This window comes from Pongo pygmaeus, chromosome 19 (assembly GCF_028885625.2).
Source record: "Pongo pygmaeus isolate AG05252 chromosome 19, NHGRI_mPonPyg2-v2.0_pri, whole genome shotgun sequence".
In the NCBI taxonomy this organism is placed as follows: domain Eukaryota; kingdom Metazoa; phylum Chordata; class Mammalia; order Primates; family Hominidae; genus Pongo; species Pongo pygmaeus.
In genome coordinates, this window is record NC_072392.2 from 17,919,598 (window position 1) to 17,943,415 (window position 23,818).

General features: G+C 46.1%; 1 protein-coding gene across 7 annotated transcripts in view; it reads left to right on the top strand.

Annotated features, from left to right (window-relative positions):
* TOP3A (DNA topoisomerase III alpha) overlaps positions 1-23,818 on the top strand; it is a 40,764-nt gene that overhangs the window by 2,553 nt on the left and 14,393 nt on the right. For 3 of the 7 annotated variants that reach the window (XM_054459158.2, XM_063656610.1, XM_054459159.2), the window contains exons 2-13: positions 3,867-3,926; positions 4,375-4,448; positions 5,845-5,920; positions 7,572-7,680; positions 10,073-10,216; positions 10,359-10,529; positions 10,808-10,908; positions 13,200-13,274; positions 16,362-16,444; positions 17,563-17,770; positions 19,349-19,534; positions 19,690-19,819. In XM_054459158.2, coding sequence (XP_054315133.1) covers positions 3,867-3,926; positions 4,375-4,448; positions 5,845-5,920; positions 7,572-7,680; positions 10,073-10,216; positions 10,359-10,529; positions 10,808-10,908; positions 13,200-13,274; positions 16,362-16,444; positions 17,563-17,770; positions 19,349-19,534; positions 19,690-19,819 — 1,417 coding nt within the window. The remainder of the gene's footprint in view (positions 1-3,866; positions 3,927-4,374; positions 4,449-5,844; positions 5,921-7,571; positions 7,681-10,072; positions 10,217-10,358; positions 10,530-10,807; positions 10,909-13,199; positions 13,275-16,361; positions 16,445-17,562; positions 17,771-19,348; positions 19,535-19,689; positions 19,820-23,818) is intronic. The other 4 variants (XM_054459160.2, XM_054459161.2, XM_063656613.1 and 1 more) reach the window with 2 other exon arrangements.

Here is a 23,818-nt window from a genome sequence, read left to right on the forward strand (position 1 = left end):
AGATGCCTCGTCCTCTTTTCCTTTGTGTTCGTCATTTTGGCAAATTACTCCAAGATGGCGGTTCCAGCCAAAAGGAAAGACTTTTCTTGGAAGGAGAATTTTTATTTTTATGTACAGAAAACACAACAGTGTGTACTTAACCCAGGTTAGTGGCAAATTCTTTAGCCTTTGCCTTTTCTAGGTTGGTAATGCAAGCTACAGATTTTGGACCCAGGGCATTGCCTCCCTAGTGACAGCAGATCTCATATGTCGTTGTAATTTGTCCCACCAGCTTCCACCAGCTTAGCCAGAGCTCCTTTGTCTTCCAGAAAGTTAACCTTTGTGAAGGTGACAGTGGTGCAGGTCTTCCTGTGGAATTTGACACCCCAGTCTTGACAGTGCAGTAGAGAATCTCCATCTTAGGACACAGCGCAGGCAGGAAGACAGCCAGCTCAATGGGATCCACCACCAGCTGACCCTTCATGTTCTCTACCAAGTTGGTGACAGTGTCAGCCCCTGCTCGAAGTCTAGGTGGTCTCAGTAGCGACATCCCCTTTGCTGGCAGCTTTCTTCTCAGCCTGGGCCAACGGTTTCGATCTCATCCCTTGCTCTGTCTCTTGTCTGTACTGTGGGCCAGCTTAAGCAGTTGAGTAGCTTAAGTTTGGTAGTCTGAGGCCTCGGTGAACTGGTCAATCCCAGGTGGCACATCAGCCGCTTATAGAGGACAGCGGCTCTGCCGCAGCAGCCAGTTATAGTGGGACTATTTGACAAAGTGGGTGAGGCCCTTAGGCTAGATGTCAATGCCAAAATTATTAGGGCTTTTCTCAAATGGGATTTACCACCTTTTTGGCCTACTGCTGCTCCATGACAACAGGGGCCAGGGCCACTTTCTTCCCCTTGACCTTTCCTTTCGGCATCTTGGGCGGCTAGAGGAGAGAGGCTGCTGAAATGTCTCATCTTCAAGGAATCCTTCCCCCACCACCTCTTCCCCCATACTAGGTCAGAGACCCTTACTGACGTGCTGTCATAGCACTGTATTCTACTTGAAAGGCATCTACTAGTTACAGTTAAATAATGGGATGTGCAATCATTTATTTGATTTTTGTCACTGCCTCTCCTTAGACTCTAAACTCCAAAGGACAGTGATTATATTTTGTTAATTGCTATGTCCTAACGCCTAATATGGTGTCTGGAATGCAGGAAACTTTCAATAAATATTAATACTTGGGCTGAGCGCAGCGGCTCATGCCTGTAATCCCAGCAGTTTGGGAGGCTCAAGCGGGCGGATCACCTGAGGTAATGAGTTCAAGACCAACATGGCGAAACCCCATCTCTACTAAAAATACAAAAATTAGCCAGGTGTGGTGGTGGGGTCCCATAATCCCAGCTACTCACGAGGCTGAGGCAGGAGAATCACTTGAACCCGGGAAGTGGAGGTTGCAGTGAGCCTAGATTGCGCCGTTACACTACAGCCTGAGCAACAGAGTGAGACTCCATCTCAAAAAAAAAAAAATTAGGCCAGGCGCGGTGGCTCATACCTGTAATCCCAGCACTTTGGGAGGCCGAGGTGGGTGGATCACGAGGTCAAGAGATTGAGACCATCCTGGCTAACACGGTGAAACCCTGTCTCTACTAAAAATACAAAAAATTAGCCAGGTGTGCTGGCAGGCAGGCACCTGTAGTCCCAGCTACTCGGGAGGCTGAGGCAGGAGAATGGCATGAACCCGGGAGGCGGAGCTTGCAGTGAGCTGAGATTGTGCCACTGCATTCCAGCCTGGGCAACAGAGTGAGACTTTGTCTCAAAAAAAAAAAAAAAATTCATACTTGTTGAATGCATGTTTGAGCTGAGCCTGAAAGTTTTACCAGGCAGTAGAAACGGTAAAGAACAACCTAGTGGCTTGAAACAGCTTGGCATATTCAGAAACAGTGAGAAGTTAGAGGTGTGGTATGGTGGGAAGAGACACCGATGAGTTAAGCAAGAGCAGCAGTTGAGTGTAGATCATAAGAGTCTTAGAGAGCCATGTAGGTTGAGTGGTAAAATACACCGAAAATTGACCATTTTAATCATTTTGAAGTATACAGTTCAGTGGAATTTTGTACGCTAAATATGCTACCATCATCATTATCTAGTTGCAGAAGGTTTTTTATCACCCCAAGAGGAAGCCTCATATCCATTAAGCAGTCACTCCCCTTACCCTGTCCTCAGCCCCTTACAACCACGAATCTGCTTTCTTTCCCCATGGATTTGCCTGTTCTGGGCATTTCCTATAAGTGGACCCATATTTTACATGCTCTTTTGTGTCAGGTTTCTTTCACTTAACGTAATCTTCTTGAAGTCCATCCATGTTGTACCATGTATTAATATCAGTTCTTCATTCGTCTTTTTTTGGTTTTTGAGAAGGAGTCTCTCTCACTGTTGCTCGGGCTGGAGTGCAGTGGTGCAATCTTGGCTCATTGTAACCACTGCCTCCCAGGTTCAAGCGATTCTCCTGCCTCAGCCTCCCAAGTAGCTGGGATTATGGCACCCACCACCACGCCCGGCTAATTTTTTATAATTTTAGTAGAGACAGGTTTCACTATGTTGGCCAGGCTGGTCTCAAACTCCTGACCTCGTGATCCGCCCACCTCAGCCTCCCAAAGTGCTGGAATTATAGGCATGAGCCATTGCACCTGGCCTCTTCATTCCTTTTTATGGCTGAATAATATTCTATCATATGGATAGATCACATTTCATTTTACCATCCATCAGTTGATAGACATTTGGGTTGTTTTCATCTTTTGACTATTGTGAATAGAACTTCTATAGACATTCGCTGGGCATGGTAGCTCACGCCTGTAATCCCAGCACTTTGGGAGGCTGAGGCAGGTGGATCACGAGGTCAGGAGATTGAGACCATCCTGGCTAACACGGTGAAACCCCGTCTCTACTAAAAATACAAAAAGATTAGCTGGGTGTTGTGGCGGGCGCCTGTAGTCCCAGCTACTCCGGAGGCTGAGGCAGGAGAATGGTGTGAACCCAGGAGGCGGAGTTTGCAGTGAGCCGAGATCGCGCCACTGGATTCCAGCCTGGGTGACAGAGCCAGACTCCATCTCAAAAAAAAAAAAAAAAAAAAAAGAACTTCTATAGACTTTCATGTACAAGTTTTTGTTTGAATGTGTTTTTTTGTTTGTTTTTTATTTTTTGAGACAGTCTCGCTCTGTCACCCAGGCTAAAGTGCAGTGGCGCCATCTCCACTCACTGCAACGTCCACCTCCTGGGCTCAAGTGATTCTCCTGCCTCAGCCTCCCAAGTAACTGGGATTACAGGCGCGCACCACCACACCTGGCCAATTGTTGTATTTTTAGTAGAGACAGGGTTTCACCATGTTGGCCAGGCTGGTCTTGAACTCCTGACCTCAAGTGATCCAACTGCCTCAGCCTCCCAAAGTGTATTTGAATGTGTTTTTAATTCTTTTGGGTAAATTTGTAGGAGTGGAATTGCTGTGACATGTGATAACTCTGTGTAACTTTTTGAGGAAACACCAAAATTTTCCAGAGTGGCCAAAGCATTTTACATTTCCACTGACAGTGTCCAATTTCTCCACATCCTCAACAACACTTGTTATTTTACTTGTTTTTTTTATTATTATTCTATTTAATTATCATCCTAATGGGTATGGAGTGGTACCTCATCATGGTTTTGGTTTGTGTTTTCCTAATGATTAATAACATTGAGCATCTTTTCATATGCTTGTTGGCCATTTCTTATCTTCTTTGGAGCAATGTTGGTTATATTTTTGGTATCATAACCAAGAAATAATTGCCAAATTCAGGATCAGAAAGAATTATACAAAGGAATCCGTTGTTTTAAACGTAGTTTATATTTTTTACTTATTTTTGTTTTATAGAGAGAAGGACTTTCAAAATTCAACAAGATCTATGAATTTGATTATCACCTGTATGGCCAGGTAGGTGCTAAAATATTTCCGTCATAAGCAAGAGAAAAGTAGTCAGCCTCGTCATATGTAGAATATGTCACTGTCTTAAGAATAACAACTGTTAACAACCTAAAGGTTCCTGGATATGGGGTGATCACTTTATAATTTATGAGGAGTTCTCTTTTTAATAAAATATGGTCCCATCTCAGCTCTTCATTGCCAAAAAAAAAAAAGCTAATATACAATAGTTTGAGGAAAATTTAACTGATGCAAGAGGCATCAGTTATACACCATATCATTAGAATGGTGATTGTATTCCTGTGGCTTTTGGCTTTGAAGAGCTTATATTTATGTTTATTTCTTCCCAATCAGGTTTTTAAAAATGTCTTTAATAGAAGCTCCTCCCTCTCATTTTAATGATTGGCAGAATAATAACTGCAAAAAGACTAACTGAATTTTGAATTTTGTCATCATTCAGAATGTTACCATGGTAATGACTTCGGTTTCTGGACATTTACTGGCTCATGATTTCCAGATGCAGTTTCGAAAATGGTCAGTACAATTCTCAAGGGAAGGACTTTCAGATTATAGTAAGTTGTGAAATTTCACAGGAATTTTGAGGCATGTTGATCTTACTGGGTAATTTTTTTTTTTTTTTTTTTTTTTTTTTTTTTTTTTTTTTTTTGAGACAAAGTTTCAGAGTGAGACTCTGTCTCCCAGGCTGGAGTGCAGTGGTGTGATCTCGGCTCACAGCAACCTCTGCCTCCTGGGTTCGAGTGATTCTCCTGCCTCACCCTCCCGAGTAGCTGGGACTATAGGCACGTGCCACCACACCTGGCTGGTTTTTGTATTTTTAGTAGAGACAGGGTTTTACCATGTTGACCAGGCTGGTCTCGAACTCCTGACCTCAGGTGGTCTGCCCACCTCAGCCTCCCGAAGTGCTGGGATTACAGACGTGAGCCACCATGCCCGGTTTTTTTGTTTTGTTTTGTTTTGTTTTGTTTTGAGTCAGGGTCTCGCTGTGTTACCCAGGCTGGAGTGCGGTGGCGCAATCTCGTCTCACTGCAACCTCCGCCTCCTGGGTTCAAGTGATTCTCATGCCTCAGTTTCCCAAGTAACCGGCATTACAGCCATGCGCCACTACACCCAGCTAATTTTTTCTATTTTAGTAGAGATGGAGTTTCACCCTGTTGCCCAGGCTGGTCTCAAACAAGGTGGGGTTTGCCTTCTTTTGCCTCTCAAAGTGCTAGGATTACAGGCGTGAGCCACTGTGCCTTGGTAATTTATTTATTTATTTATTTTATTTATTTATTTTTTGAGACGGAGTCTTGTTCTGTCGCCCAGGCTGGAGTGCAGTGGCGCAGTCTTGACTCATTGCAACCTCCGCCTCCCAGGTTCAAGTGATTCTCCTGCCTCAGCCTCCCAAGTAGCTGGGACTACAGGTGCCCGCCACCAAGCTTGGCTAATTTTTCGTATTTTTAGTAGAGATGGGGTTTCACCGTGTTAGCCAGGCTAGTCTCGATCTCTTGACCTCGTGATCCACCCCCCTCGGCCTCCCAAAGTGCTGGGATTACAGGCGTGAGCCACCATGCCCAGCAGTAATTTATAATACTAAGATGACCTAGGATTATCTGATCCATTGTGAATTTTTATTAAATCTTTAAACAGTCACTTTTGGTGTTCCTCAAAATTGCCAGACCTTTTTCATGCAGCCATTGGATTGCATTTACCTGTGAAAGGGCTCCAGAATGCCATCTTATCAGTCCTGTTCACACTCATGGAGAAGTGGATAGTGTGTCATGCAGAGGGTCATGGCCTTGCTTTCAATTCGCCGGGACCTTTTCTTTTGGGGATACACCATGAACCCATTGGAACAGTTTGCTGTCATTAGATTGGAGGGCTCTCTGTCATGTACTGACTTGGGACTCTGTTTTCATTTCTTTTCTAGGCAGAGCTGCAACCCTCTTGTCCTCTTTGAAGCAGAAATTGAAAAGTACTGCCCAGAGAATTTTGTAGACATTAAGGTAGGGTCTTTTGGAAGACATTTGGCACTCAGTCAAACCACAGAGTCAAACAGAGTGATTTCTTTGTTTTTAATGCATTGGCATTTGGAGATAAGGTTTTCCACCAAAGTCACTACCATGATTTAAAAAGCTGGTTCCCACCCATTGTATAAATGTGGCTAAGTGGCCAAGGGACTGAAGTAAACTTTTTTTTATGAATAGTAGTTGTTTAAATCCTAGGAATAAAGGCTGGACATGGTGGTTTATGCCTGTAATCCCAGCAATTTTTGGGGCCAAGGCAGGATCACATGAACTCCAGGAATTTGAGACCAGCCTGGGCAACATAGTGAGACCCTCTCTCTCAAAAAAAAAAAAAAAATTTAACCAGGCATGGTGATGTATGCCTATAGTCCCAGCTACTAGTAAGGCTGAGGAAGGAGGATTACTTGATCCCAGGAGGCAGAAGGTTGAGGCTGCAGTGAGCCGTAATCACACCACCACACTCCAGCCTGGTGAGAAAGTGAGACCCTATCTCAAAAAATAATCCTAAGAATAAGTATTGTAAATTATTAGTGCCTAGCCCCCATCTCACCCCTTGTTAGATGGAAGAGGCTACAAAGTATAAATGCCTTTTGACAGTAAATTGCCAGTTGTCAAGCAGTCAGGGCATGCATAGTTAATTTATTTTTAATTTTTATTTATTTATTTATTTTTTGAGACGAAGTCTCGCTCTTGTCCCCCAGGCTGGAGTATGATGGTGCAATCTCAGCTCACTGCAACCTCTCTGCCTCCAGGTTCAAGCGATTCTCTTGCCTTAGCCTCTCAAGTAGCTGAGATTACAGGCGCCTGCCACCACACCCGGCTAATTTTTGCATTTTTAATAGAGATGGGGTTTCACCATGTTGGCCAGGCTGGTCTCGAACTCCTGACCTCACGTGATCCACCTGCCTCGGCCTCCTAAAGTTTTGGGATTACAGGCGTGAGCCACCGAGCCTGGCCAGTTAATTTATTGAGAACTGATAAAACTTTGGATGAAATTCAATTGGGATTCATTTTGTTTTGTTTTGTTTTTTTGAGATGGAGTCTTGCTGTGTCGCCCAGGCTGGACTGCAGTGGTGCAGTCTCGACTCACTGCAAGCTGTGCCTCCTGGGTTCACGCCATTCTCCTGCCTCAGCCTCCTAAGTAGCTGGCACTACAGGCGCCTGCCACCACGCCTGGCTAATTTTTTGTATTTTTAGTAGAGACGGGGTTTCACCGTGTTAACCAGGATGGTCTCGATCTCCTGACCTCGTGATCCACCCACCTCGGCCTCCCAAAGTGCTGGGATTACAGGCGTGAGCCACCGTACCCAGCCGGGTTCGTTTTTTTTAACTAGGTCATAATCAGAACCGCTCGAAGTGTGCATGCGTGTGTGTGTGTTAGAGCTGAATTTTAGGTTTTGTCATATTGGGGAAGTTATATTAAACCCTCTATTCTAGAGACTCATTTATGATTCTAAGGGGTTGTATCATGATTAGCACCAATGAGAGCGGTTTTCTCTGTTCTCTTTCCCTCGCCAAGTTGTCACACTCCAAGAGCATTAACCTTCAGTCAGATCCCCTTAGCATAAAGGTGTCAAGTCACTGTTCTGCAATTCTGTTCTCACCACTCTTATTCCACTGTGAACTTCAGAAAACTTTGGAACGAGAGACTCGCCAGTGCCAGGCTCTGGTGATCTGGACTGACTGTGATAGAGAAGGCGAAAACATCGGGTTTGAGATTGTCCACGTGTGTAAGGCTGGTAAGTGCTGCTGCTGCTGCTGACTTTCTCTACTTTGGAACTCCATAAATAGAGTGTTCTCGTTTATATGTGCACATAGGCCATGGATGAGTTCCTCTGCAGGTAATCTCCCTCCCAGTCTGTGAGTCCCACCAGCCATGTGTCCTGGAGCAAATCACTGAGCCATTGGGAGCCTTGACTTCCTTGTCTCTAACATCAGGCCAATCTGACACGTTTCCTGGGACTGCCACAGAGATTAGATGAGTTAATGAGTGGTGTAAACCATTTAGCCCAGGACTCATTCCTTGTTAGGTGCAAGCATACAAGCAGATACCTGGCTCCTTGAGAACAGGGACTTTATATTCTTTTTGTTGTTGTTGTTGTTGTTGTTATATATTGAATTCTTTTAGTATTTGGTTAATGGAAGCAAAAATAGAAAAATAAAATTACATACTGAATATATGTAAAAGAATGAATATACCACAAGTAAAGTACAAAAAAATCATAAAATATTCTGTTTTCTTTTTTAATCTCTCATATTATATAATGCTTGACCATTAATAAATAATTGTTGCAGTGGATTTAAAGGCTCTAACAGTGTTAATGCTTTTGGGTAATTAGAGGGAGTGATGAACAGGCCATTCTCTGGCTCAGAGGATGGGGTTGCTACTTTCCTTTAGTGGTTTTGTGTTCAAAGCTGTAATGACTCCTGGAAATTTAAGTGCATTAACTTTCAAGGACAGTGTGTATATGTCCTATATTCTTTGCTGAAGGGACATGAAATTCCCCTACAGAACCCTTTAATTGACAATATTTTTCGTTTCCCAAAAGGCCTGAGAGAGCAAGTAAGATTAAAGTTGGAAAAGGCAGCCAGGCACAGTGGCTCATGCCTGTAATCCCAGCACTTTGGGAGGCTGAGGCAGGTGGATCTCCTGAGGCCAGGTGTTCAAGACCAGCCTGGTCAACATGGTGAAACCCTGTCTCTACTAAAAATACAAAAATTAGCCAGGTGTGGTGGCGGGCACCTGTAGTCCCAGCTACTCAGGAGACTGAGGCAGGAGAATTGCTTGAACCCAGGAGGCAGAGGTTGCAGTGAGCCGAGATTGCACCACTGCACTGCAGCCTGGGTGACAAAGTGAGACTGTCTCCAAAAAAAAATGTTCACCAAGAGCATTTTAGTATTTTAGTTACTGGAGGGGGCCTTCCCCTCTACACCTGTGGGTATTTCTCACAAGGTGGAGACGAGAGACTGAGAAAAGAAATAAGACACACACAAAGTAAAGGGGAAGAAAAGTGGGCCCAGGGGACCGGCGCTCAGCAAGTGAAGACCTACACCAGCGCTGGTCTCAGTTCCCTCGGTATTTATCGATCACTATCTTTACTATCTTGGCGAGGGGAATGCGGTGTGACTATAGAGTGTTGGTGGGGAGAGGGTCAGCAGGAAAACGTGAACAAAAGACTGTGTCATAAATAAGTTTAAGGGAAGGTGCTGTGCCTGGATGTGCACGTAGGCTAGATTTATGTTTAACTTTACATAAACATCTCAGTGCAGTAAAGAGTAACAGAGCAGTATTGCCGCCATGATGTCTCGCCTCCAGCCATAAGGCGGTTTTCTCCTATCTCAGAACAGAATATATGGTCGGTTGTACACAGAGTCATTCCATTCCCAGAGACATGCAGGAGACAGATGCCTTCTTCTTATCTGAACCGCATAGAGGCCTTATTCTTTCACTAATCCTCCTCAGCACTGACCCTTTATGAGTGTTGGGCTGGGAGGCTGTAAGGTCTTTCACTTCCCACGAGGCCATATCTCAGGCTGTCTCAGTGGGGGGAAACCTTGACAATACCTAGGCTTTCTTGGGCAGGGGTCCCTGTGGCCTTCCGCAGTGCATTGTGTCTCTGGTTAATAGAGAATGGAGAATGGCGATGACTTTCACAAAGCATACTGCCTGCAAACACATTTTTAACAAAGCACATCCTGCACAGCCCTAAATCCCTTAAACCTTGAGTCAATACAGCACATGTTTTTGTGAGCACAGGGTTGGGACAAGTCACAGACTAACAGCATCTCAAAGCAGAACAATTTTTCTTAGTACAGATCAAAATGGAGTTTCTTTATGTCTTCCTTTTTCTACATAGACACAGTAGCGATCTGATCTCTCTTTTCCCCACAGTTACTAGCTAAAATTAACTCCATCACTATTTCTGACAATACTCTCAGTTTAAAGGTTATGGTGATGTTTCCTCTTTAGACACTGTACACCATTGATTTAACCTAATAGGTAAATTGGTCATCTCACAGCTTCTTGAACTGGTTTGCCTTTATTTCAAGGGGCTTTAAGAAAAGTGAGTCCTTTATGATGGAGGGCAGTGTGATTTGACTTTGACCTTGGTAACACCTTGTGTTCTGCAGTAAAGCCCAATCTGCAGGTGTTGCGAGCCCGATTCTCTGAGATCACACCCCATGCCGTCAGGACAGCTTGTGAAAACCTGACCGAGCCTGATCAGAGGGTGAGCGATGCTGTGGATGTGAGGCAGGAGCTGGACCTGAGGATTGGTGAGGAGCTAGGCAGAGCTCTCCCATGGCCACATTAATGTGTTATGGGACCAAAAATGGGCTCTGTGTCGATTTGTGCAGCCAGCCCTGGACTCTCATTATCCATCATTTTCACCTTCCTTCACTCTCCTTCACTCTCCAGGAGCTGCCTTTACTAGGTTCCAGACCCTGCGGCTTCAGAGGATTTTTCCTGAGGTGCTGGCAGAGCAGCTCATCAGTTACGGCAGCTGCCAGTTCCCCACACTGGGCTTTGTGGTGGAGCGGTTCAAAGCCATTCAGGCTTTTGTACCAGAAATCTTCCACAGAATTAAAGGTAGGACCTGGAGTGGGGGTTATGGCCTGGGACCTATGGGCCCAAGGTTAAGGAGGGGGACTGTGAGCATTAATAGCACTAATAAAGATATGATTTATTTTAGTCTTGCTGTCATCCTCCCTGGCCCATTACAACCCACTTAAAGTTCCCTTTGTTATCCAGAAACTCTTCCCTATTTGATATTCGTTTGACTTTCACCATAATAAACCTTTTTCTATCTGTCGTATCATGACATGTCTCTGAGACACAGCCTTTCTGTTTGTCTCTCCTTAATATAGTAACTCATAACCACAAAGATGGTATCGTAGAATTCAACTGGAAAAGGCATCGACTCTTTAACCACACTGCTTGCCTAGTTCTCTATCAGTTGTGTATGGAGGTAAGAAGTCCTTCGAACCCCTAATGATCTAGGAAACATTCTGCACACCTCCCAAACCACTCCCACTGTTGGCAGAGGTGATCTGTCTCATTCTTCCATTGGACTTTAGCTTTAAGTTTGCATCTCAGGGGATCACTTTTTGGGAACCAATAAGACTAGAACCCCATGAAAATAGCACTAAAAGGAAAAGGGAAGTGTCTACATTATTTTTAGATAAAATCAGAAATTTTGGGAAATGTATAGTTGAAATCCCCTCTTGGGGCATATACTATCACCAGAAATTAGCAAGGATTAGCTAGACCAGTCCAGGTCATTGACTTATAGAGCTAGGAGAGAATGAACAGCATTTGGCTCAGCCCCCCTCTTTATTGGTCACATGAGGACATCTAGAGAAGTGAAAGTCACAAATTAGTGGGTTAATTTTATATAGTGATAAAAGCTAGGAAGAAAATAAAGCAAGGTAAAGGGATAGAGAAAGGCCGGAGGGACAGTGAGGGGAGGGGTGACACTTGAGCAGAGGCTAGAGAGATTAGGGAGAGGGCTGGGGGATGGGTAGGACACGCATGTGCCATAGAAGGGAGCAAGACTGGCCCGGGTCATAGGCCAGTTGGTGGCAGAGTTGGGACCCACCCTAACGTTTCCTGGCCCTTGGGCTGATTGTTTACTTTCTGATGCCACTTCCTATTAGCACATAACAGCCTGGTTTAACCCAGGGGCCGCACAGAGTCATGCTTAAGTAAAATTCCGAGCTCTCTAGGCTTAATTCATGGTGTGCTTCTTGGCTGTAGCCCACTGGCAGATTTGTTACTAATTAGGCAAAGGGTTGTGATAACTGTGCAGCACCCGCCATGGACCAGGCACACTTTGTTATGTGTTGTTTTGTTTAATCCTAATAATGCCTCTGAAGGCAGTGATAGTATCCACATTTTCCAAATGAGGAAGCTAAAGAAAGTGAAGAGACTTAACCCACAGACACGTGAGAGCTGTACATGGCAGAGCACGACTGAGTCCTAGTGTGTCTCTGCCCCTTCTGCAGACCATGCTGCCTTCTTCATCTCTCACTCCACCCTTTGACCCTGGACCACTGGGAGTCTCTGTGACACTGCACAATTATTTGTTAAATAAAAAGACCACCAGCCTGGGTTTCATAGTGAAACCCCATCTTTCTAAAAAAGAAAAAAATTAGCTGGGCGTGCTGGTACCTGCATATAGTTCCATCTACTTGGGAGGATGAGGTGGGAGAATCGCTTGAGCCCAGCAGGTTGAGGCTGTAGTGAGCCATGATTATGCCACTGCACTTCAGCCTGAGTGACAGAACGAGATACTGCCTCAAAAAAAAAAAAAAAAAAACTTAAATAATAATAAAATATAAAAGTAAGCAATAAAAAGACCTGCTCTGTTTCTCCTTCACTCGGATGTGGTGCGGGACTACGTGGTGGGTAATGTAAACTATGAAGCTGGTTTTAAGATTAAAGGTCTCCAACTTCTATTGTACAATTTCTCCTATTTCTTTTTTTTTTTCCCCCCGAGACAAAGTCTAGCTCTGTCACCAGGCTGGAGTGCAACGGCACGATCTCAGCTCACTGCAACCTCTACCTCCCGGGTTCAAGTGATTCTCCTGCCTCAGCCTCCCCAGTAGCTGGAACTACAGGCGTGCACCACCACGCCCAGCTAATTTTTGTATTTTTAGTAGAGATGGATTTTCACCATGTTGGCCAGGATGGTCTAGCTCTCTTGACCTCGTGATCTGCTCGCCTTGGCCTCCCAAAGTGGTGGGATTACAGGCGTGAGCCACTGTGCCCGGCAATTTCTCCTATTTCTAACTCTGTAATATCCTGAATTTTTTTTTTTAAAGGAGCACTGGGCCAGGCATGGTGGCTTATGAGAGTATTGCTTGAGCCCAGGACTTCTGGGCCAGCCTGGGCAACATAGCAAGACCCCATCTCTATATTTTAAACAAAACAACAACAGAAAGAGCACTGTGCATGTGTACATAGAAAACTGTACTCAGGTGATGCATAGGCTGTTGGATTTCATAGGCTCTGGAGGAAGCACCTTAAGGCTTGTGAAATTGCCCTTCACAATCTTGGTTTGAGTGGGAAAGTAGTGATGGTGTCTACCATACTTTCAGCTACAAGTGACATTAAGTGGGGCACTCTCCTAGGCTGTCACTGCGGGCTTGGCTGGTGGTGGTCAGGGTGATCTGGAAGGATTGGCATGGGCTATCCATAGGAAGGATGGAGATGATGCACTAACAGGTTAACATGGTCTTTTCTTTCCTGGCTTTCTAGGATCCCATGGCAACTGTGGTACAGGTCAGATCTAAGCCCAAGAGCAAGTGGCGGCCTCAAGCTTTGGACACTGTGGTATGTTCCGGACAGGCTGTTTCAGGCACTGGGGGAACACTTACTGTTTCGAGGCCGTGGTTCTACTGCCTAGACTGTGGCTTGGTGGAAGAAAATATCACCCATCACCAGGCCACACGAGAAAACACTGGAGAAAGACAGGGTCCTGCTTGGCCTCACTGTTTGTTTTTTTGTTTATTTTGTTTTTGTAGACTCAAACTTCTGGGCTCAAGAGATCTTCCCACCTCAGCCTCCCAAGTAGCTGGGACTATAGTCATGTGCCACTGTGACCAGCTAATTATTTTTTAAATTTTTTTGTAGAGACGAAATCTCACTATGTTGACTAGGCTGGTCTCAAACTCCTGGCCTCAAGTGATTCTCCAGCCCCAGCCTCCCAAAGTACTGGGATTACAGGCATAAGCCACCACACCCAACCACTGCTTGGCCTGTTAATTTTTTTTTTTTTTTTTTTTGAGACGGAGTTTCGCTCTTTTTGCCTAGGCTGGAGTGCAATGATGAGGTCTCAGTTCACCACAACTTCCGCCTCCCGGGTTCAAGCAATTCTCCTGCCTCAGCCTCCCAAGTTGCTGGGATTATAGGCATGCACCACCATGCCTGGCTAATTTTGTGTTTATAGTAGAGATGGGGTTTCTCCATGTTGGTCAGGCTGGTCTTGAACTCCTGACCTCAGGTGATCTGCCCACTTCAGCCTCCCAAAGTGCTGGGATTAGAGGCGTGAGCCACCGCGCCTGGCCTTTTTGTTTTTGTTTTTGTTAACAAATGCAATATAACTGCATTGTATGAGGTTTGGGAAACAAAAAGAGGAAGACAACCTATGGCTTCACCATCCTTACATAATTACTAGTATCTCTTCCTGTTTTTTAATATGCATATTTTTACAGCATTATAATTAGAGTAGCTTTTCCACCCAAGCATTTTTTTCATGTTGCTGCATAATCTGTATAAATATTGCTTTAAATAATCTGCTATATGAACCTACTTTAGAACAGGGCTTCTCAAATTATTTGACCCCAGAAAGAGCCACCCTGACAGAACATAAGTCTGAGTAAATCACATTAGGAGTATGCCTTCTCAGTCATCACTTAGCAGGAAAATTTGGGATAGAATTACTATTAGAATTCACTCTGGAGGTTGGACATACAGAACACTCAGGCTAACAAGCATGGAGGCTAAGAAGCACACAGGGACTGGTGGTCAGTGCGTTCTTTGTCTTGGTCAAGCCACAATAAATGTGTATATGTGTGGAGGGATTGCATGGGGGAAGTTATGCATTTTGTTTGTTTGTTTGTTTGTTGAGATGGAGTCTTGCTCTGTTGCCAGGCTGGAGTGCAGTGGCATGATCTTTGTTCACTGCAACCTCCGTCTCCCGGGCTCTAGCGAGTCTCCTGCCTCAGCCTCCTGAGTAGCTGGGACTATAGGTGCGTGCCACCACACCCAGCTAATTTTTGTATTTTTAGTAGAGATGGGGTTTCACCATGTTGGCCAGGGTAGTCTCAATCTATTGAACTCGTGATCCGCCCGCCTCGGCCTCCCAAAGTGCTGGGATTAGAGGCATGTGCCACCGTGCCCAGCTGCATTGATTTTATATAGTAGGCATATGTGTTTTAGTCCTCCCTGGTTAAGTGTGCTTTAGTGTGACGTATAGTCATCAGCATTGTTAGCTTGTCACCTAGGGAAAAGAACAGCTGGTTATTTTCACCCTCCAGGAGAATTTACTGGGGCTTGGGTGGTGTTCCCAAAGTGTGGTTCTCAGACTGTCTGTGTTAAAGCAGTGTATTCGACTGCTTGTTAAAAAATGTAGATTTTGGGCCAGGCGCAGTGGCTCACGCCTGTAATCTCAGCACTTTGGGAGGCTGAGGGGGGCAAATCACGAGGTAGGAGATCGAGACCATCCTGGCTAACATGGTGAAACCCCGTCTCTACTAAAAATAGAAGAAATCAGCCAGGTGTGGTGGCAGGTGCCTGTAGTCCCAGCTACTCGGGAGGCTGAGGCAGGAGAATTGGCATGAACCCAGGAGGCAGAGCTTACAGTGAGCCGAGATCGTGCCACTGCACTCCAGCCTGGATGACAGAGCGATACTCCATGTGAAAAAAAAAATGTGGATTTCTGGGCCAGATGCGGTGGCTCACGCCTGTAATCACATTACTTTGGGAGGCCGAGGCAGGCAGATCACCTGAGGTCAGGAATTTGAGACCAGCCTGGCCAACATGACAAAACCCTGTCTCTACTGAAAACACAAGAATTAGCCAGCCATGGTGAGCACCTGTAGTCCCAGCTACTCAGGAGGCTGAGGCAGGAGAATCGCATGAACCCGGGAGGCGGAGGTTGCAGTGAGCCGAGATCGTGCCACTGCACTGCAGTCTGGGCAACAAGAGCGAGACTCCGTCTCGAAAATAAAAAAATTTTAAAAATGCAGAGTTTTGGCCAGACGTGGTGGCTCACTTCTGTGATCCCAGCACTTTGGGCCGAGGCGGGCAGATCACCTGAGGTCAGGTGTTCAAGACCAGCCAGGCCAACATGGCAAAACCCCATCTCTGCTAAAAATACAAAAATTTGCCAAGCATGGTGGTGCTGTAATCTCAGCTACTTGGGAGGCTGAAGCAGGAGAATCACTTGAACCCAGGAAGTGGAGGTTGCAGTGGGCCGAGATCATGCTACTGCACTCCAGCCTAGGTGACAGGGCGAGACTCCGTCTCAAAAAAAAAAAAAATTTGGAGTTTGGGCTGGATATGGTAGCTCACGCTTGTGATCCTAGCATTTTGGGAGGCCAAGGCGGGAGGATTGCTTGAGGCCAGGAGTTCAAGATCAGCCTGCGCAACATAGCAGCTTCCCCAGTGGTCAGGGCCCCGAATCTGCTGGCTTCCCAGTTGAGTCCTGCACACATTAAAGTCTGAGAACCACTAGGCTAGGATCTGACTGCTTGGCAGGCCCAGAAATCGTTGTTGGGCAGCCTTTTCAGCTCTGTTTGACAGAAGCACCTGGAGTGAGTGACACGGGCCAGATTTGACTGAAGATGAGTTGTGTATTTGAGTTGTGCTGCCTGACCCATGCAGTACACCTAACATGCCTGTTGACCCATTTCACAGGAGCTTGAGAAGCTGGCTTCTCGAAAGTTGAGAATAAATGCTAAAGAAACCATGAGGATTGCTGAGAAGCTCTACACTCAAGGGTAAGTATTTTGGATTTCGGAGTAGAATTTGAACTGTCTTTATCAGGATGAAATATTTGAGAAACAGAGTTTATGGGCTGGGCGCCATGGCTCACGCCTGTAATCCCATCACTTTGGGAGGCCGAGGCGGGCAGATCACGAGGTCAAGAGATCAAGACCATCCTGGCCAACATGGTGAAACCCCATCTCTACTAAAAATACAAAAATTAGCCAGGTGTGGTGGCAGGTGCCTGTAATCCCAGCTACTTAGGAGGCTGAGGCAGGAGAATTGCTTGAACCGGGGAGGCAGAGGTTGCAGTGAGCTGAGATCACGCCACTGTACTCCAGCCTGGGTGACACAGCAAGACTCCATCTCTGGGGGGGGAACAAAAATTACAAATAGAGACTGGGTATGTTGGGTCACACCTGAAATCCGAGCACTTTGGGAGGCCTAGGCAGGAGGATCACTTGAGCTCAGGAGTTGAAGACCAACCTGAGCAACATGGCAAAACCCTGTCTCTACAAAAAAAATACAAAAAAAAAAAAAAATTAGCCAGGCATGGTGCCACACACTTGTAGTCCCAGCTATTCAGGAGGCTGAGGCAGGAGGATCACTTTAGCTTGGGAGACGGTGAGCCAAGATCGTGCTGCTACACTCCAGCCTGGGCGCCACAGCAAAACTATCTCAAAAATAAAAAAGAAAAAACAAATAGAGTCCACATTACAGTTTTATTGGACAGCATTGTTCTTTGTATACTCTAAGAAAAGTCTTGAAGCACAGGCTGGTGGAACTTGTCAGGGTGAGTGAGGCTCGTGCTGCATCAGGGCTGGTCTATCAGACTGACCCTCAGAGTGGCCAGTGACAAGCCCCAGGCTATGAGGCTGCTGGCCTTTTTCCTGTGCTGTGCTGCCCCTTTTGGCTTCTTTGAGTGTCCTAGCAGGAGAGCCAGCTGCTTTTCATCCCATGAGGGGGTGCATCTCATCTCAGAACTTTTCTGAATCAGGTAACCTAGGCTGCCTTCAGTTGAGTTGGCTACATCAGATGAGTGTTCGCAGGTGTTAGTGAGTGCTTTCAGTTGTTTATAGACCAATCAGAGAGCCTAGCAATTTCTTTTTCTGTTTGTTTGCCTTGGTTTTAGGTACATCAGCTATCCCCGAACAGAAACAAACATTTTTCCCAGAGACTTAAACCTGACGGTGTTGGTGGAACAGCAGACCCCCGATCCACGCTGGGGGGCCTTTGCCCAGAGCATTCTAGAGCGGGGTGGTCCCACCCCACGCAATGGGAACAAGTCTGACCAAGCTCACCCTCCCATTCACCCCACCAAATACACCAACAGCTTACAGGTTGGTTTCCCTGAATGTACTGCCTGCTGGAACCCATAGGGAAGTGCTGGGGGTCAGTGGTAAGGTTTAAATTTACTGTGTGGGCTGTGATTGTAAAAACAAGTGATTTTGAGATCTCTCTCATTTCACAATCCTCTGCCTGGCTTTGATAGACTGCCTCATCCCTTCCCGTGGTGGGCCCCCGTCTTAATCCAGCCCCACGTCCCACTCTCCATCACCTCCTGCTGCTTCCCTGCTAGTCCTTCATAGGCAACACCTGTGCAGACCCCCACCCCCACTGTGAGCCTTGTGGCCTTCCCAGTCCCTGGAACTAGAGAATTCTATCTATCCTCCCAAGGCTGGCTCAGTTTTGGTTGCCTCCTGAAACTTTGCTGCCACCCCAGTCGTGCTACCCCCTGTCACTGCAGTTTCCCACACAGCTCTGCTTGTCTGTCTCAGTCATTTCCTCAGCCAGGGGCAGGCTCTGCAGGCACAGGAGCCATTAGGCTTGTTTACATCTGTAGGCTTCTCACAAAGCTGGGGAAATCTTAGTCTTTTGTTCTTCTCCTCCTTCTTTTAGTAACATATATTCTTTCTGATTTTAAAAATATGGCCGGACACGGTGGCTTACGCCTGTAATCCCAACACTTTGGGAGGACAAGGCGGGTGGATCACGTGGTCAGGAAATTGAGACCATCTTGGCCAACATGGTGAAACCCCGTCTCTACTAGAAATACAAAAATTAGTTGGACGTGGTGGCGTGTGCCTGTAGTTCCAACTCTCAGGAGGCTGAGGCAGGATAATCGCTTGAACCCAGGAGACGGAGGTTGCAATAAGCCGAGATTGCACCACTGCACTCCAGCCTGGCGACAGAGTGAGACTCTGTCTCGGAAAAAAAAAAAATCACATGTTCATTTTAGACAAATTAAGAAATACAAAAGATTATAAGGGGGAAAAATTGCCTATTAAGCATGATATTTAACAATTGCAACGATGTGCTATAATTTATTTTGCCAAATCTGTTTTTTGTGTGTTTTTGATACTATAGTTAACATTTATAGACATAAATATTTTTGTGGTTCTCCAGTTATTTCCTTTGAAGAAATCCTTAGAAGGGGAATTATTGGATATGTGTATAAATGTCTCATGGGCTTTTGATAGAGTGAGGCTCACTAAATCATTGATTACCTAATTGAAAATTACCCTGACAAATTACTGCTTAAACGTGTGCATGAAGTTGAACTAAGGCCACCAGGTGCAGTGTTGCTCTGTCTCTTGTATTTGAGGAGTCTCTTGCTAACTTCTTATGCTTTCATCTTGTTTTCTGCTTAGATTGGGTTTACATCACAGAACCACTTCCCAGTCTGGAAGGGAAGATGACTCCTTTGCTTATCTTTGCCAGATTTGAGTTGTGAGATGTGTCAACCTAAACCCATCCTCTCCTCGGGACTTGTTTGCCTGGCACTCCATCTTAGTGCAGGGCCTGAGGAACAGTGTGGCCTCTTCTGTGCAGGACATTAGGCTAAGGCTACCAGCGATGCTCCTGTCCTTGAGAGGTGATATTCTAGGGGGAGTTTCAAACTCCTCTTTTCTTCCTAGGGAGATGAACAGCGACTGTACGAGTTTATTGTTCGCCATTTCCTGGCTTGTTGCTCCCAGGATGCTCAGGGGCAGGAGACCACAGTGGAGATCGACATCGCTCAGGAACGCTTTGTGGCCCACGGCCTCATGATTCTGGCCCGAAACTATCTGGATGTGTATCCATATGATCACTGGAGTGACAAGGTAATAAAGAGTGGTCCCCACTGAGAGGGAGGACAGTTGTGTTGTGAGCCCTGAGTTCTCTAGTGGAGCAGGACCATGTTCCTTGAAATGAGGTTATTTTTTGCCTGAGTGTGAGGATGGAATCATCTGACTGCTGCACCTGCCGCTCCCTGTAGATCCTCCCTGTCTATGAGCAAGGATCCCGCTTTCAGCCCAGCACCGTGGAGATGGTGGACGGGGAGACCAGCCCGCCCAAGCTGCTCACCGAGGCCGACCTCATTGCCCTCATGGAGAAGCATGGCATTGGTCAGTGGCTCCTCTGGGTAACTCGCATCTCTTGAGCTAAGGCTTACCGTGTACCAGGTACAGGTTTCCTCTAGTCTTCAAACCATTCTCTAATGCAGCTGCTATATCTTTATCCCATTTTATAGTTGAAATAAGGCTCAGAGAGGTTAAGAACTTACCTAAGTTCACAAAGTGTATATTATTAAAACCTGGTCTGAATAACTCCACAGTCAGTGCTCTTAAACCATGCACTGTGCTGTCCACATAGTAACAGAGACTTTTCCCATGGCTTTGAGGGCCCAACTGGGAGCACCCATTGGCCACATGAGGATTTGTTGTTCTTTTGAATAAGAACGCATGTGAGGAACCAACAACTAAAACTTGGGACAGTTATCATAAAATCTATCTTCATTTTGAAGTGTCAGATAGAGCCTTGAGCCTCCTTCCCATGTGGAGCATTGGGTGAGGGTGGCAGCTGTCTCTGCAGGTCTGAACCCACACTGCTCACTCAGGCTACTCACGCTGGCCTCATGTATGTGCCAGGACCCTGCCGATAAGTCCCATGGCTCAAGGTTTGCAGGTAGGGCCTTGTAACTAATCTGCTGTCTCCTCCATTCGTTTTTGTCAAGGCTCTCAAGGGCTTTCTCTGGCAAACCTAGTCCAGGAATACCTGCAGCACAGTGGAGGGGAAGCAGAGCTCCCTGGGCATGTGTTACATAAGCAGCTGCCTCACCCACAAAGGGAGTTTCTTAGGCCTATGACTAGGGAAGCAGTGCTTCAACGTGAAGTCCTTGACCATCACTAGGACATCCAGAAACCCTGCAGGTTTAGGTAAAATTAGTAGAGGTTCACCCATCATGATTTATTTGATAAAAATGTATGAGGGCTGGGTGTGGTGGCTCACACCTGTAATCCCAGCATTTTGGGAGGCCAAGATGGGTGAATCACTTGAGCCCAGGAATTCAAGACCAGCTTGGGCAACACGGTAAAACCCCATCTTGCTGGGTGCAGTGGCTCACGCCTGTAATCCCAACGCTTCAGGAGGCTGAGCTGGGTGGATCACCTGAGGTAGGGAGTTTAAGACCACCAGCCTGACCAACATGGTGAAACTCTGTCTCTACTAAAAATACAAAAATTAGCCAGGCATGGTGGTGGGCACCTGTAATCCCAGCTACTTGGGAGGCTGAGGCAGGAGAATCGCATGAACCCAGGAGGTAGAGGATGCAGTGAGCCAGGATCACAGCACTGCACTCCAGCCTGGGTGACAGAGTGAGACTCCATCTCAAAAAAAAAAAAAAAAAAAATTCTACAAAAAATTAGGTGCATGCCTATAGGTAGGGAGGCTGAGGTGGGAGGATCACTTGAGCCCGGGAGATAGAGACTGAGGTGCACTGAGATTGGGCCACTGCACTCCAGCCTGGGCAACAGCAAGACCCTGTCTCAAAAAAAAAAAAAAAAAAGTATGAGGCCCACAAGAGTGAGAGCTTGGACTAAGAGGGACACAGAGAGGAATAAGACCTCATTTTTTAAGTTCTCAATCTAACAGAAGAACCAAACCAACACATTGAATACAATGTAATAGTTCTGCAGGGAGTAGGCAGGGAAGAAAATGTCATGGGTGGACTGGCATTTGAGCTGGACCAAAACCTCATAGTAAGACTTCTGGATCAGCGAAGGGCAGCCCAGTGCAGGGTAGGCCTGAGGAAGGGCACAGGAGCAGGAAAGCAGAAGCCTGCTGTAGCTGGATTGGGGGTGGTGGCCATAGAAGGTGAGCCTGGAAATATGATCCAAGCCTGACTTTGCAGGGCCTTGGCTTGCCCAGTTGAGGGGCTTAGATAGTGGTACATGGTCAGCAGGGAGTCTTCTAGGATTTCTAAGTAAAGGAACCACATAGAGGTACACTTACAAAAAATAATAATAATATTTTTAAAAGATTATTAACAGGCTGGGCATTGTGTCTCACACCTATAATCCCAGCACTTTGGGAGGCCAAGGCAGGGGGTCAGGAGTTCAAGACCAGCCTGGACAACATGGTGAAACCCCATCTCTACTAAAAATACAAAAAATTGCTAGGTGTTATGGCTGACGCCTGTAATCCTAGCTACTTAGGAGGCTGAGGCAGGAGAATTGCTTGAACCCGGGAGGTGGAGGTTGCAGTGAGCCAAGATTGTGCCACTGCACTTCAGCCTTGGTGACAGAGAGAGACTCCGTCTAAAAAAAAAAAAAATATATATATATATATATATTATTAACAGCTTTATTTATATACCATACAGTTCATCTCCTTCAAATGTGTAATGTACATTTTTTAGCATATTCACAAAGTTGTGCAGCTGTCACCACAGTCAGTTTTTTTGGGTTTTTTTGTTTGTTTGTTTGAGATGGAGTTTTGCTCTTGTTGCTGCGGCTGGAGTGGAGTGGCACGATCTCTGCTCACTGCAACTTTCGCCACCCGGGTTCAAGCGATTCTCCTGCCTCAGCCTCCCCAGTAGCTAGGCTTACAGGCACGCACGACCACACCCGGCTAATTTTTGTTATTTTTAGTAGAGACAGGGTTTCACCATGTTGGCCAGGTTGGCTGGTCTCGAACTCCTGACCTTATGATCCGCCCACCTAGGCCTCCCAAAGTGTTAGGATTACAGGTATTAGCCACCATGCCCGGCCCCTAAAAAATTTTGTTTTGGAGAGACAGCATCTTACTCTGTCACCCAGGCTAGGTCACAGCCATGAACCCTGGGTTTCAAGGGATCCTTCCACCTCAGCTTCCCAAGTAGTTGGGACTACAGGCATGTGTTGTCACACCCAGCTGATTTTTTTGTTGGGTTTTTTGTTTGTTTGGTTTGTTTTGTTTTGTTTGAGACAGAGTCTCACTCTGTCACCCAGGCTGGAGTGTAGTGGCACGATTTCAGCTCACTGCAACCTCCGCCTCCCGGGTTCAAGAGATTCTGCTGCCTCAGCCTCCTGAGTAGCTGGGACTACAGGTGCGCATCACTGGCTAATTTTTGTATTTTTAGCAGAGATGGGGTTTCACTGTTAGCCAAGCTGGTCTCGAATTCCTGACCTCAAATGATCCACCCGCCTCGGCCTCCCAAGTGCTGGGATTACAGGCCTGAGCCACCATGCCCAGCCAAACTTTTTTGTTTTATGTAGGGACAGGGTCTTGCTATGTTGCCTAGTCTGGTTTTGAACTTGCACCCTCAAACTGTCCTCCTACCTCGACCTCCCAAAGTGTTGGGATTACAGGAGTGAGCCACTGCACCTGGCCAGATTTGCCTACTTTAGTTATTTCCTATAAAGAGCCAGGCACAGTGGCTCACACCTGTAATCCCAGCACTTTGGGAGGCCAAGGTGGGCGAATCACTTGAGGTCAGGAGTTCGAGACCAGCTTTGCCAACATGGTGAAACACGTTCTCTACTAAAAATGAAAAAATTAGCTGGGCTTGGTGCAGGCGCCTGTAATCCCAGCTACTCGGGAGCCTGAGGCAAGAGAATCACTTGAACCCGGAAGGCAGAGGTTGCAGTTGATGGACACTTGAGTTGTTTCTACTCTTTGGCTATTATAAATAATCCTGCTGTGAACAGTTTTGTACAAGGTTTTGTGTGGATATGTGTTTTCATTTCTCTTGGGTAGACTTAGGAGTGGGATTGCTGGTTTACTTGGTAACTCTACATTTAACATTTTTAGGAACCACCAAACTCTTCTGAAGTGGCTGTACCGTTTTTCATTTCCACCAGCAAGGCACCTAGGATTCCAGTTTATCCACATCCTTATTAACACTTAGTATTATCTCTCTTTTTGATTTTGCCAGTAGGTCTGAACTGCTATTTCACTGGTTTTTTTGGTTGTTTTATTTTTTGTTGTTGTTGAGGTAGAGTCTCGCTCTGTCACCCAGGCTGCAGTGCAGTGGCTCGATCTCCGCTCACTGCAGGCTCCGCCTCCCAGGTTCACGCCATTCTTCTGCCTCAGCCTCCCGAGTAGCTGGGACTACAGGCGCTCGCCACCACGCCCGGCTAATTTTT